The 15,492-nt window shown below is 47.6% G+C and overlaps 1 protein-coding gene across 2 annotated transcripts in view; it reads left to right on the top strand.

Moving 5' to 3' along the window:
- The window catches only part of TP63 (tumor protein p63), a 106,596-nt gene that overhangs the window by 19,938 nt on the left and 71,166 nt on the right, over positions 1–15,492 (top strand). The window contains exons 2-3 of one of the 2 annotated variants that reach the window (XM_010573065.1): positions 657–785; positions 1,534–1,666. In XM_010573065.1, the coding sequence (XP_010571367.1) occupies positions 657–785; positions 1,534–1,666 (262 nt within the window). Of the gene's footprint in view, positions 1–656; positions 786–1,533; positions 1,667–15,492 lie in introns of those variants that run through there. The other variant, XM_010573067.1, reaches the window with a different exon arrangement.

The following is a 15,492-nucleotide window of genomic DNA, read 5'->3' on the forward strand; positions in this document are numbered from 1 at the left end:
CCAGTTGGGCTCAGAAATTACTGGAGGTGAGAAGGCAATAGACAAGCAGATATAATCTGATGTGATGGAACTTATCTCCATAGCAAATAAAGCAAAAAGAAGATGATGATATTATTATTATTATTATTATTATTAAATTTAAAAAAATATATACATATTTTAGTCAAAGACCTCAGCTGCAGTGGCTGAGTGTAGGAGAAGTCATCTAAATCATCCAAAGGCATGAAATCCAGAAAGGCAACCAGCCAGGGACAGTGGAATCTCACACTGCTTAGATGCTTCACCTGCTGGAAAGACTACCTGCTTTATATGGAAAGTTGATTATTTGGGCGTAAAATGGAAGGTGGCTTTTTTTTTTCCTGTGGGATTCTTATGACACAGCATCCCAGTGGACTCTGAGGGATATTTAACTTATCGGGCAGGGTGGCCAAATTCTCTCCCGTCTAAATACAGCATCTGCAGCAGTGTGGAATGTGTGTTGTACAGCTGTGAATGTTCCAGGCATTCAGCGTGTCTCCTTTTTCACACAATAGCTTCTATTTATGGGTTTTCATCAAGTTGGGCTCATGCATTCAACATATCTTTGTGTGTGTGTGTTTTTCTTTTTTTTCTTTTCTTTTCTTTTTTTTTTTTTTTTTTTTCTTTTGTTTTTTAAGGTTTGTAGAAACTCCGAGCCACTTCTCCTGGAAGGAGAGTTACTACCGATCAGCCATGTCCCAGAGCTCACAGCCCAGGGAATTCCTCAGCCCAGAGGTGCTCCAGCATATCTGGGACTTCCTGGAACAGTAAGTAGCCCTTACGTGGAACCTGTGGAACAAGGTGTTTTGGGACAGGATGCCTCTAATTAGCCTGCTCAGGGGACTGATGCTGGGGGTTTTGGAGTCTTCTGTACCTGTTGATTAGAAGATGTGGGTGTGAGTCTGTGAAGACTGACAGCTCTTGAGCTTTCAAGAGGTTCTACATCCAGGCTATGGGGAACAGATGCAGAGATCAGCAGTGACACTGACTCTCTTCAAGACCTTTTGTTGCTGAGCTGACTGCTTTCCAGCAGGTGGATGGTTGGCATTTTCCCCTAAGGAAATGGGGTCATTACTCTGTGTCCAGGCTGCATGTTTTCCTCTTTTGCTGATGCCAGGGAGGGAGAGGAGGTGGAGATGGTGCAGAGTTCATCCTGTCAGGTCCACTGAAGGAAATAAAACTGATTCTGTTCCCATTCCTGACTTGCAGTGACTGATGCTGAGACAGTTACTGCTATAAATCCTCCATGAGTTCTGTCTTTCAGTGATTTAACTCCTGTGCTCTTACCTCATTTTTACGGTCAGGCAAGTGAAATGTCCCTCCAGGCCCTGTCCTGTTCAGGGGCTGCTGTTAGCATAGTGGGTGATGAGGTAGTTGTTCATTAGTACTTACTTACTTTGTCCTGAGCCTGGTTCGTGGTCATGCCTAAGTCCTGGGTGACACCCTAGCATGGGGTGAGGGGGGGTGGAAAACAGAATTTGGCTAACTTTAATTGCATCGCTCTGTTCTTTTCAGGCCAATATGCTCGGTTCAGCCGATCGATTTAAACTTCATCGATGGCCCATCTGAAAATGGCCCTACAAACAAAATAGAGATTAGCATGGACTGCGTCCGGGTGCAGGACACGGAGCTGAATGACCCAATGTGGGTGAGTAGTGAGAACTTCCTTAACCTTTGGGGACAGATGGGGAGTTTTTGCAGGAGCTATACTTGCTGCGTTGCCCCAGGGCCATCTTCCCTCTCTTGGCGGAGGAGTTGTGGCCACTGCCTCTGACCAGGGAAGTTCCTTCTTGCTTTGCCTGTTGTGTCCCACCCACAGAAGCTGGTTGGGAGCACGGCTCTGCCAAGTGACTCTGGTGGTGGTGAACAGTGTTTCTGTACACGTGGCTGAACTGGATGGCATGTGACCCATGGAAAGGCATCGCTCCTCTGTGCCTCCCTGGGGCTGTCAGGAGAAGCAGGCTGGCTCCTTTACCTGCTCCTCCTCTCCTGCTGCAGCAATGGCAGGAGAGAGGGACGAGGCATCTAAACAGGCAGAAGAACTGAGGAGTCTCTTGCCCTTGCCTGGCCGCTCAACCATCCCTGCTCACTCTCTGCTTGGAGCTAGTGTATGTGGCCTCAGGGTTAAAATAGTTGGTATTCTGGGCACAGTTGCAATTTTGCTGATCAAGGGCAGGAGTTCTTCACTGGTTTTTCTTCTCTTGAAGGTCAGATATGAATGAAAACTTGGTTTCAGACCATGTTTGGGTTTTTTTCCTACTGTGTCTCCAGATAGGCAAAGCCAGAGAGTGTTCGTAACAAGTTTTTGCCATGGGTGTCTCACCAGTGGCTCAAGACTGGAATGCAGTTGAGGCATTGGTGGTTGCTGGTTCATTGCCTTTGGCACAAACTGACCAGCTCTTTCTTAGCAATAACTCTGGTGAAGAAGCCAGGTGCTATTCTTGCAGGCTGGAGCAGGAGGTATTTCAGGAGTTCGAGCTTTTCGTGTCTTGTTTCTGTTCTTCCTGGGTTTTGTATGCTTTGGGGTAAAAATCATGCATGGTTTGAAATTTGTGTGGGGGTCTGTAAATTTTCTTGTTCCTCTGTGTTTCCATGCTGAGAAACTGGGTCAGTTAATTCTTTGGTTAATGAACCACCATTTTTAATGTGCCCAGCAATGGTGTATTGGTGGTCTGCATCCTGGCAGTGTTTGTAACCTGGAGGATCACATCTGCAAGGAAAGAGCTCCCAGGTCACACTGGTTGCAGACCCCAGTGACAGAAGGTTTGACCTGTTACTATTGCTCTGGTGTGACTGCTGGGGAGACTGTGGTGCTCTTCTCTTTCCTTGCAAGATTGCAAAGGGTAAAAAGGGCACTCTGAGGTTGGGTATGTGCTTGGCTAATGTGGGGTATGTGCTTGGCTGCAGTGGTGAAGCTAATCCAAGTGCACAAGGAGAGGTGACTGACATCAAGTCTGGTTATCTTTTGCTTGATTCTGTGGTTGGGTTGGGAACAGAGAGGTGGTGTGCAAGCCTTTAATCAGCATCTGGATCTTGGCTTTTTCCAACACCATAGTACAGCTCCAGTAAAATGTTGTCTCTTCAACAGCTAGTCCAAACATTCTCCATGTTTAGCAGGGCTCCTAATTTTCAAAGTGGGTGGTAGCGTTCTGTTTGAACTAACTCTGTCCTATTAAAAAACAATCCCCAACAGTTTAAAGGTCATCAGCAGAAACTTTGCTCCTTCCACGTTCAAACCTGGACTTGCTGCATTGAGTGCTAGCAAAGCCTCCCCATTTCCAGTTCCTCTGAGCTGTCCGCAGAGCCCTGCGGTAGCTGGCTGGCTCACTTGAAGCCCTTGTTCAGAGTCTCTCTCTCCAGTCTGTGGTACAGTGAAATATGAATAGAAAATCCCTTCTTGTCCTCTCTGAGTACTGCTGAAGTGAGCACTGGGGCTAGGAGAGGAAGACAGGCAGCTTTTGCTATGCAGTTACCTCTTGCTTATGATGGGTTTGATCCCAGCCTTGCAAGAGGCATTTCTAGAGAGGCTGAGATGCACGGTGGCTTCTTTAAAAAGTGTTTTTCACTGACATGACAAGCCGAAGGGGGAGCAGGGAAATTCCATCCCATCCTCGCCCTTACTGTAAGGCAGCGGCTCGGAGTACATTAATGTATGTACATTAATAAATGTTCCAGTTTGTCTTCAGTGGAAGACAGCACCTTCGCTCAGTTGAATGCTGGACAAAAGCCTTTACAGAGCAAAATATGCATCGCAAACCTGTGCAAACAGCCTGTCTTTTAAAATGAGGAAAGCTCTTTTTACTCCCCTTACCACCACCACCACCTCCCTATAAATTTGCAAACATCCCTGACAGGTGACAACTCCCCCTTGCAGAGAAGTCTGTGTTTGCTTTGCTGTTTCTGGGGCTCGCAGCCGCTGCAGCTTGTGCTAGCAGAGAATGTGTAGCCTGGGGCAAGGTGTTTGCTGTTTGTCGGCTTTAATCTGAAATACCTTACAACCCTCTTCCCCTCCAGCTTCTCTTTTCCTTTGGATAGCTTCGGGGCAAGAGCTCCCCTTGCACCTGTCTCTACTGTAACCTCAGCCGTGTCACTTCTAGACACTAGGTGCTGCACGCAGCTGATTGCAGCGAAGAGTTGAAGAGGGCAGATAAACACAAAGGAATGCAGCAGAAACAGAGGGGCCCTGGGAGATGAACAGTGAGATCGAGGCAGAGTGCTTTTTATTATTAGATCTGTCTTAGGAAAAGAGCAAGGCCAGTTTTTCTCCAAAATGTACCACCATGTGAGATTTAAATAGGTGCAAAGCAATTAAGACTGGTTTATTTAAAGAAATTGTCCTTATGTGGACTTCAAGGCAATCCCAATCAGCCTTTAAAATAAGCTCTGCACCTTCTTGCAACTTATGGCTGAAAAATGAAGCTTTCAGCCCTGCAAGATGTCCATCCTTGATCCCAGGAGTTGTGTCAGTGAGAGCTGTGATTTTTGTTTTGTTTTGTTTTTAATTATTATTATTTAATTTGGGGGGGTACAGCTGCCAGTTCACAACAGAGCTGGCAGTGGGGAAGGAGCTACAGTGTTCAGAGCAGTGCCTGAAGAAGCTGTCCCACTGGTGGGCTGGAAAATGAGCGTGAGTTCTGCCCTGCTGAACACCCATCAGTTGTGTTCATTGCCTTGAAAATGCAAGTATCTGAGGAGAGAGATGGAGAAGGATGTTGGCTGACAAGGAAACCCCTCTTGTTTGAGCTACAGCTCTGTCTCTTGCTGAGCCAAAACCTTGCAGTTCTCAGACTCTTGTTTTTAAGGAAGAAATATTCTCCCTGTGTCCCATCTAAGAAGGGGGTAAGAGAAACTGGTGATCGACACTACCTTGGGATGAAAAGAGCTGGAGGGGACAGGAAGAGGGTTTGTGGGTCTGGTGTAACATTAGACAGTCAGCAGCCTTCCCTGGCTGTGTGCCTTGTGACCGGCTCTTTCACAATGTCCTAGGTGGCCCATCTGTGAGGCTGCCGGCTGTGCCTCTTCCTCTCCCATGGCATTAACCACAGTCACGCTGGGAAATCCCAGCAGAGATCTGCCTTTTTGCATAGCTGGAGTGAGGGGCTGGTGGTCCCTGTGGGTGTGGAGAACGTTTAGTCTCTGCCATGGCCCTGGTGTGGGAAGGAGCTGCAGATGGCCAGGAAGGTAAGTTGAATGTGTGTCCTTGTGGGCCACCTGCCATTCGTTAGGCTCACCAAAAAAGGTGGTCCCCAGCCTCTTTCCTGACCAAAAATGTAGCCAGCAACTGTGGGGTCTGTGGTGGGGTGGTGGCCAGCTCCCTGCATTCAGCTGGTCTCCAAGGCTGTATCCTGCAGTGCTAGAAATGCTATAGGTATTTTCTTGGGTTTTTTTTTCTGACTGACTAAATACCTTGGAGCTACAGGGAGGAGGGGTCCGGAGACTCGTCTCTAGGAACGAGCATGTGGCAGTGCAATAACCCCTGCATTGCCCTGGAGCCTTCACAGTGTGTTGTCAGCCTGCCATACCAGGTGCAAAATTGCTTTCCTTCACCACCCCTCAGAAGTCCTTTAAACTGCTCACTGATGCTAAGATATGCTAGTCTGGACCCAAACAAAGCTGCTTTGGGCTAAGGACTTCAGCGGGCAGCATCCTGATAAAAGTGTTATTTGAGGGGCTTGCAGAGTCTGGAAGTCTTCTACCACCATCCCAGCAGTCTGTCCAGGGCTCCGGGAACCTTGCAGGCAGGAGCAGGAGTGCTGTCCCCAGTGATGGAGCAGCTCATCCCCCTCCCCCTGTACATACCTTATTTCATGCCCCTGAGCGAGCTGTCCTCTGCAGCCCCTTGCCTAACCAGTTCAGTGGAATGCCTTTCCCCAGACAGTCGCCGTGGTCAGAGTTTTCTTAACCTGGATCTGTCCCTCCCCACAAAAGGGAGAGAGAATTCCTTGCCTTTTTTTTTTTTTTTAACTTTGTCCTTCCTCATCTTCTGCAAATCATCGTGGGGATTTGCTGTGTGTGGCTTGGTTGGGCACTGCTGAGCTCCTGGTGGGGTGGGTTTCTGCCCTGGGGATGGTGGTGTGAGTGCTTCAGACAGGGCTGCATCCTTTTGGGTTTGGATCCTCAGCTTCATGGGCTGTGGGCGTCCCAAGCCTGGCAGCTACAGAAATTTTAGAGGTGCAACGTGTGTTTCATAGTTTTAAAAGTGAGAGGTTCAGCTCTGTAACTTTGCTGTTCTCCCTTATACACAGAGGTGGAGATAAAACTAGGCTGTAGGAGAGACTGGATGTGGCCCATGTGGGATATGGAGGTGTGGAGGCCATCGACCTCAGCCCTCACACCAGTGGTGCATCTCAGAGTTGGTATTTGATGCTTCCCAATGAAAACAAGAAACCTTTCCCAGGTTTAACCTTCTGTAGGCTTGTGGAGGAGCCACCCCAGCCACCTTGCACAGCATACCTTCCTGTGCTGCAGCCCAGCGAGCTGGAGAGGAGCAGGGCTGAGGCCCCTGCAGAGCTATCCTGGCCCAAGGTGGCTGCTGGCTCTCTTCTGCATGCTCTCAGACTTAGCACTGTGTAAATCAGTTCAGTAAGTCGTATTTGGTGGCCATGCACTGAATTCCTGGGTCCCTGGGAGCCCATCACTTGGGGACTGTGGTCAGGATCAGGTGTGCAGCAATATGATGGACTGTTATTAAAAAAAAAACAAAAAAAAACCAAAAAAAAACAAGCCACTGTCCTGCAGGAAGCCTGTTGTATCCTATCCAACACTGTAATATTAAAGCGCAGGCTCTGATCTCTGTTAAATTTTAATTGCTTGTTTAAAAGTATTTTTCTGGGTCAGGAGAAGAGAGCTCCACTTGCTGCAAGGTAATGGCTGAGGAAGCAGGTGAAAGCTGGTTAAGGGGTGGTGGGACTGCAGGACAGGGAGGACATCCCTGTGTACGGACAGCAGGGCAGGGAGCTGCCGTGGTATGCATGAGGTGGCTGAGCGGTGCAGGAAGAGAGTCCCAGTGCAGGGGCTGACTAAGGGCTCTGGCAGGTGCCGCAGCCCTGCATTTTGTTGGGAAATGGTTTTGCACCTGGAGGATAAGGCCGATTTGATAAGTCGATGCAGCGAAGTGGGTTGCGTGGCTTTCTGTTTCCATGCCTAAGTATTCCCAGATTGACCATAGAAAGGAAGGAAGGACTTCGTACAGCACAGGGATGTGATCAAAGCTTTTATTACTGTCTGGTTTGTGCTTGAGAGAGTTTGAGGCTTGCCAAGTTTCTCTTCTTTGTGGGTATTTATTTGTTCGTTCCATAGCTGTGCAAAGAAAGTTGAGATTATGCAAAGGCATTTCCATAATGAGCAAATGCATTATTCTGTTGGAAGTTTCCCTCCAGCACCTCTCTTGTTTGCAGTTGAACTTGTAGGCTCTCCTAATTTAGGCTTGGCTTTGTAATCCTGCTGAATGTTTAATCTTCTGCAGTGTAGGTCCTTCCAAATGATCTAATTATCAAATTTGGGGCTGCAGATCCAAACCCAGAACTGCTCAATTCCTTCAGGTAAAGGATGCACATAGAGAATGCGTTTGTACATTCAGTTTGGCCAAAGCCTGAAGACTTCTCTCATTCTGTGTGTAGTAGGGCTCTGAAGGCAAATTTAGGCTTCTTTAAAATAATTTTTCACTAGCTACCATTCCTCTGCTGTTTTGTCCTGGTTCTGGCTGCACACCAGGGCTGGCTGCATTTCTTTTGTAGGAATGCAGCCAGTTGATGAGTATCATTACACCAAATGTTTTATTTTTAATGCCAATTCCCTGAATTCTCAATGGTATTGAAGAAAACCAATGGGTGATCTGTCTGCTGTGCTATCGATCATTTTGGAAGCATATTTAAAATTTCTTTAAATATTTCTGCCCTTTCAGTACCTTGCTTTACATTCATCTTGGGAAGGAATAAACTAATTTTAAGCCAAAAAGAACAAACCTACTGGAAGAGCGCCATGTGTGAGAGGGGGTGGTTTGTGTTCATTCTGGCCTGGCTCCTATGGAGGGCTGGCTTTAGCTGGTATTGCTATGAGCGCTTGAGGCGGAAGAGTGTTGCAATTGTGAGTCCTGTCATCTGCCTACATGCAAATACCTCCAAACAAAAGAAGCAGTCACTTCAGAAAACATCTTCCCCAAGCAGCTAGGCCTGCCTCCAGAGATTTCCATGGTGCTGCACGTGCTTCTTGCTTAAGTATGGAGCAATAATGCGTTAGTGCTTATTTTACATCTTTAAAAGGTCTCTACAAACACTTAATTAGAAGGCATCTTGATCTTGGAGCAACAGATCATAGGCACTTTTGCCTCTAGAGCAAGTTTAAGGTTTATGCTGTCTTGATGGGATTTCACTGTATGTTCCTATCAAGTTGATAGGATCCCCTTCTTTTTTTCTTTTTTTTTTTTCATTTATCATTCTTAACCTATAAACATAATTCCCATATTTATTGGGACCACTTTGATTGGGTTACAGCCCATAAGTGGTAAACCCCTTGGGCAGCTGGAATTTCAGCAAGCCACAAAGCGCAACTTGAACAGCAACAGAAGTAGAGTGGTGTGGCCATACCCAAAGTTCACCTTCCTCTGGACTTCTTTTGGTTGGTTGTTTTTGTTTGTTTGGGATTTTTTAACCAAATTGCTGGAAGAAAGGAAATGAAGCCCTCTTCTCTTGTTAGTAGTTGGAAGTAGGGTGATGTCCACATCCAGCTAAATGAAAACTTTGCTGAGCTTTATGGTAACCCCCTTTGTGGGGTGAGATGGATGGAGAGCACCTCACAGTGCTGTTGCAAGCTGCAGTGCTGATGTGCCTGGGAGGGGTGGCCAGGCTCATGGGATGTTCCTTTCAGGCTAAGACAAACCTGGAGCACAGCCCTGGGAGCGTCCCACTCTTCTTCCTTGTCTAACACAGCCAAAGTGTCTGTGCTGCAGCAAGCTGTGGGGTGTAGCTTTTGTTTTTAAAGTCCTCTCTTGCATTAATTGGGATTCTTGCTTTGAAGAAAGTCTTATGCATCCAAAGTCTCACTACATATGTTGCTTTGTGGTTCTGCAGATCCTGCCCACAGTCCTGTTAATGACTATTATTTTTCTCTCCAATATTTCACGAGGAGACTTTTGGACTAGGTAATGTTTTCCTCTGAGTGTCTCTACCATCTGCTTTCCACCTCACTGTTGCTGATTTGATAGCATTGAAATTAATGAGGGAGTGAATTGTCAGGCAGTCACAGAAAATTAAATCAATCTCTGTGAAGCGTAGATTAAGGAGTGGTTTGTGGCCTGGGTTAGTTTGCTCACTGCTGAATGAACTCTCTGCTAATCAGCATCTGAATTTGCAGAGATTAATGAAAGATCAAAGGAGTTTTCAGTAACGAATGTAACTGTCGCTCTAAGAGCATGGATTTTTATCTGCAGCCTGCTTAAACAGGAGGAAAATGTACCCTGAAGCACCCTTCTTTCTCTTTGAGGGCATGGATGGGTACAGTGGACCTCATGGTGATGTCCAGACTGGACTAAAATTAAACAATTCAGAAACTAAAGTGATCAATCTTCTGGGGAAGGTCTCTGGCCATATAACTGAACCCTATGGCTGTTGCCATACTGGTGGTGGATGTGGCCTGTGAGAGCAGGCAGAGGGCACCCGGACAAAGACCAGCACTGCAAGATACAACATTTCTGCATAGGAAACAAGGAACAAACAGGCTTCTTGGCTGTCTTGGGGTGTATGTTGTGGCCCAACATACCAGGGCAATATAGGATAACAGCGATGTGCTTACATGAGAAGTGTGAATGGCTGTTGGCTGCAGGGTCAGGGTTTAACCAGTTTTGGGAGACTGTTCTCAAGTTATTGCAAACCGATAAATTTTTTTTTTAATATTGGATTATTGTACAAGGGCTTGGGTGGGAGGGTGTTGGTAGGGTAGCAGAGGCTGGCTGGAAAGAGCTGCTGTGATTGTGCATTTATGAACAGTTGTGCATGTCCCGAGAGCAATCTGTAGTTTATACAAGATAAGGGAAGAACAACACTTTCCCCTCAGCTGCTTGTGCAAGAACAACCCTGGTCTGTCAACAGTTGCTCCTCTCTCGTAATTAAAAACAAAGACTCTCTAATCTGTTGCTATCTCCTGTTTTTCCCTTTCCCTGGCCAGAGTGCTCAGTCTTGTGCTGGGATGCAGGTTTGTGCCATGACCCTGTCTCACCTCCAGCTGCAGGGATGGGGCTGTTCACGCTGCTCAAAGCAATTCTCATGAGTTTTCTTCTGTAACTTCCTCTCTCTTATTTACTCCCTTACAAAATATTGTGATAGGTGGGGGGGGGGTGGGGGTCAGGTCAAGTATGCTGTGCTGAGCATCCAAAGACCCTCATCAGGCAAATATGCAGTTCGAATGCTGAGGGTTGTTACTCTGACAAAAGAGGTGCTGATAGCAGAGGCTTGAACCCCCAAAGTCCCCTGGTCAAGTCTCCATGAGTGAACATCTGCTGACCTGTGGTTTTGCACTCATCAGTGCAAAAGTGTCTGCTCAAGTGTGCTGGCTAGTGGTTTTGCAGCTTTGCAAAAGATCTCTGCTTTGCAAAGATCTCTGTGTCAAGACAGTTGTTTCCTTTTGTCTCTAAGCATTTTCAGTGAAAGCGACTGTTCTCTAAAGAGAGTCACTATGACACAAAAAAAGGGGGAAAAATTAGATAAAAGGAGCACCAGGAATAATGCTTTTTGATAAATCATCTGTATGCTCAGTGTCCATCCTGCATCGTACACCAGCTGTGGGAGGCAAGTCCCTCCCTGCTGGCGCGTTGGTGGGAATGACCTTCCTTGATGGGGTTGGAGGGATTTTGGTTGTGTAGAGGGTAGGGAAGGCGTGGGGACCTTGCATCATCTTGGCTGGAGAGCTGAATCTCTCCAGAGGAGCGTCTTGCTCTCTCCTTAAATGGAGCTCGGCAGCTGGAGGGCAGAGTCCCCGGGGACTGCGTGCACCCTTCCTAAACCAATATTGCACAGCGGTTGTGAAGGGAACTGGTTTTGTTTCACAACTCCTTTCCACCTTCCCTCTCCCTGCTCCCCTCACTGTAGCGTTATCTCCTGACATGATGCCATTAACTCTCTAATTAGCCCGAAGGGTGTTCTGGGGGAGATAAGGAGACTTCAGGAGCTCAAATAAGCAGCGTGCGCAGATGTTTACCCAGGGTCGGAGGGCAGGGCTGTTGTGACAGGCGATTGCCTTGGGGGGGGCACGCTCCTTGGGGGACTGTGAGCAGAGCTGGGAGCTGGGCTCTCCTGCCCTTGGCGAGTCCATCTCTTTACCCTGCACTTCTAAAATGGGGGGGGGGGGGGAATGCAATTTGAAGTCCTTGGAAGAAGGGATTGATCCTCAGTACTAAGCACTTGCAGCCAGGGTGCGTTTCTAGTTTGAAGGTACATACACCTGAGTGCTTTCCAAACGAAGTCCTGGGCATCAAGACCTGTCCCTGGGTCAGTAATGGGGAAGCCAGGAAGGCATCGAATTTTTGCTCCTGGGTGCAGCAGAGCGGTTAATGCTGCGAGAACGGGGGTGCCTGTCCCTCAAGCCACACGTCCGCCTCCCCAGGATGCACACAAGGTTGTATCCAGTCAGCAGTGGGCAGGATGCTGCTTTTCAGCAGCACCTCTCTTTTTTTAATTTGTTTTTGTCTTGCCATATATGTTTTGGGGGTTTTTATGGGGGGAGGCGGTTGGTTTTTGTTTGCCCTTTTTTTTTTTTTAATAAAAGGGGAAAGTCCCTCTTTCAATATGTGCTGGGTTCTTTTTCCCCTCTTCCTTGTGGTTTGAACAATGAAGACCAGCTCTGCATGAATTTTCAAGAAAAGAGGTCAACTTTTACATTTTTGAAAGTATTTTCTTTTTGCTCTTTAACCCAGCTGCCTGCTATTGCAATCTATCATGTCTGTCCCTGTAAAGTCTTCACTGGAGAGACTCCCAAAGCCAATTGGCAGAGGCTTGTTTTTTGAGCATTCAGCAGTTATTCAGATGCAACAAACAACAAAAAAACCCCAGCACCAAAACAAACCCCATGTTCTATTTTTTTCCTTCTCCTTCTGTTATCTCAGTCCTCATTTGTAAACATTTCTGACCTGAGTGAACGTCACAGTCCGTGGTGACGCGGTTGATCCAGATGCTATTTTTATAAGACTGGAGAGGTCTGAGCAGCTTTTTTTTTTTTCCTTTGATCTGCAGGAAATTCTGCATGAACCACCTAACGCACAGGCAGGTGTGTGCGCGCACACACTCACACCCCTTCTACAAGAAATTACACAATCTCCAATTAACACTACAATTGTGGCAATGACTTTTTTAATCATTGTGATTTAGCGCACTTATCTTGTATCCAGGAAAGGTTATTGAGAACTTGCGAGTGGTACCGCTGAAAAAGGCTGGGACAAATCATGTAACAGCACGGGGAAAAGTGCATTCAAACAAAGAACCTGAATCAGCAGTTTGACTTGGCTGATGCCTCATTTTGGAAACTTAGGGGTCTTGCTTGTGTATTACTTTGTTCTTAAACATACCAGCAGGAGCCACAAAGTGTTACCAGAAGCTTTCTAGAATATCTGGGAGGGTTGCAGCTGAAACTCTCAAATCTAACCAGCAATTATTATTTTTAGTTTCCTACAGTATTGGACGTAAATTGCTTTAAAGAGATTTCCTTTCCTGAGGCTGAGATGCTTTGCTGCCTCTTTTTTTTTTTTTTTTTTTTTCTCCAGTTCAATCCAACTGAGCATCCAAAGCGTGAAGTGCCAGGCTTTGTACAACTCCTGATGCTTTGGGTTGATTTCCTTATTTTCTAGTTTGTTCTTTTCCTGTTTGGGGTGGGGGCGAGCTTGTTGGACTAGAAGACTAGAGTTAAATCTTGTTTATCTGGCCTCAATATGAAGTAATTCTTTATAACATGTGAAAGGAAGGCCTTTGCCTGAATCCGTTTGCTTTTTCTGACTAGGCTAATTGGTATAATAAGGTATAATCTCAGTCTACAAAGATTGTCTTGCCATGCCTTTTGACCATCACAGTTGCAACAGGACTGATGTTGTTGTTTCCCTTGGAGACCTGTCCAGAAGGCTCAGATAAATGTTTGAGGAGGTGGGGGGTGTCCCTTTGGTTTTGTGACTCAGCCATTTAAACATACGCTATTTCAGGGAGTCAAGTTTCCCTCTGAGAGCCTCTGAGAGATGCTGCCTTGCTGCTATTTGTTGTTAGAGACTCATCTATGTGAAGTTTTTGCATCTGCAAAAGGGGAGAATCAAATGAGACTTGGGAGCTTTTCTTTCTCATGGTAAAGTAGTGATCAAGCCTTTACCTCTTCCCTTGCGCCATTGGTGCTGGTATGAATATTCAAGGCATGACACCAGCCTGTGGGGCAGGGGAAAGCATCTTATGAGGGGGGTGCATTTAGGTCTGAAGCCAGGCAAACAAAGTTTGGAGCCCTGGGGCGATGAGAGGGGTACACTTGTGCCTGGACTGTAGCAGCATTGGTGGGTGCAGTGTCTGGTGCATCCTCTGTTACCTCTTACCACCCCTGTCAGGGTGGTGGTGGCCTCCTTTGTATCACTTGTGGATGACTGATTTGCAAAAAGCCACTTGTCCAGCATCCACTTCAAGGCGACCACAGAGGCTAATGCCTCTGAAACACTGAGCCAGGTCGGGTCTGTGTGTACAGAGGGCAGGGATTTGTGCTGACATGTCAATTTATTCATGCTATATACACTTCTCCTCATGTTTGACATGCAGATCTCTTTGGATAAACTTCCACATATCTCTGTGTAGTGCATCTGGGTGTTGCTTCACCCACAACCACCTCCAGCCACCTGTGGGACAGAAGATAGCAGATACTTAACACAACAGTGTTTCATTAATGATTTGGAAAAGGAGGACCTTCTGAATTTCATAGCACAGCCAGTAAAAGAGGTTTTTGCAATGACTTGCTGAGGTTGGGAGATCTATGTACGTACCTTCTCCTCTTCTTTCCTTCCCCTCCATAGCTTTTGAATTCATGAGCCAGTATAAAAAGCTTGACAGTATTCAGGGGCCAAAATGATCCTCTGAGCACAGCATACCTTTTCCTCACTGTTAGACGACAGAAAATCCACAGGTGACTTCTAGCTTGATGTCCGGTTCCACGCAAGTTTTGCAGTGGTGCTGTGAAGTGACCCATTTGGCTAACGGTGCTGTGGCTGCTCCCTGCAAACCTTGCCTGTATCTCCAGATTAGCGCTTGTGTGGCTTTTTGGCTTGTACCCATCTCTGATGAGATCAAGAAAGCGCACCAGGCGTAGCCCCTGTTGTTAGGTGGTGCCGGAGAAGACGGAGAGGAGGGGAAGGGGCTGCAGCAGTGGTCTGTAAGTTGCTCCGGTGATGTAGGAAACCTGCTGTGTGCTCAGGAGGCTCTTGCTGGTAGTTCAGGAGCGCTGAAGGTGCGTGTGGCCCCAGTCTGAGCTGGGATGTTGCTGTAGGTGGTAGGTAGGGCTCTCCCTTGGCTGTGGAGGGTTCAGCGCTTCTCTTTGCAGCCCATTCTTGGAAGCACCTCCTCGCATTGTGCTCAGGGAGGAGGAATGGGGAAGGTGCACTGGAAAAGCTTCCAACCTTTCCCTCTTGTTCCCAGCAGTCCTCCCTTTAGCTGTTCTCCTAGGGTCAGAGCTAAATGAGACACTTATCCTGCTTCTTGTGGCAAGGAGCTGTTGCAGGATAGGGAGGGCACTGCCATCCTCTGCTCTATGTTTGCTTTTGTGTTGGTTCCTGCCTGAAGATGGTTTTGCTCCGTTTTATTAGTGACAGTCTTATGAATGTGCTGCCTGTCTCTAGCCTGGAGAGTAGCTGGTGCGAACTTGCAATGTCCTTTAATTCGCAGGTTGGCAAGAAGTCGGTGGTGGCTCCTTCTGCTGCTGTATGCTGGAGAAGGCAGCCTAGAGAGCTGTTAGCACCTTGAGCAGCACCGCCTGCTTACTTTCATCTCCCTGTGAACCCGGAGTCCCCTCCCTGTGTGCCCGGAGAAGTTGGGGTTAAATGATACCCAAAGGCGAGGGAGTTGACGTGGCAGGGAGCAGCAGCAGCTCCTGGGCAGAGGCTCAGCTGCACGGAGGTGTTGAGGCCACGGGTGGGTTTCAAGCCCTGCCGGGGACCCCTCTTTCCACCGCCCCCCCGGCAAAGCACCTGCGGGTGGGTCGCTCGCCACCCACGGCGGGCGGTTTGGCGTGGGCCGCGAGCGCTCGCAGTTCGCGCGGTTACTCGGCAGTCAGGCCCCGGTCCTCAAATAAAAGTCTGAAGCGCTGTCATTAGGCTGGGAGGGCAGGCGGCCGCGCTGGGATCTGGATGTTCGGTTTCCTCTCTTCCCCCCCCTTTAAAAAGGTGTTCTGTTTCCCCTTGCTCCACGGCGCTGGTTCTGCTCTTCGGGAGCAGGCGAAACGAGCCGGCTTTTGTTCTCGCTGTGCATCCCGCTC

This window comes from Haliaeetus leucocephalus, unplaced genomic scaffold, assembly GCF_000737465.1.
Source record: "Haliaeetus leucocephalus isolate CR32 unplaced genomic scaffold, Haliaeetus_leucocephalus-4.0 Scaffold362, whole genome shotgun sequence".
Taxonomy (NCBI): Eukaryota; Metazoa; Chordata; class Aves; order Accipitriformes; family Accipitridae; genus Haliaeetus; species Haliaeetus leucocephalus.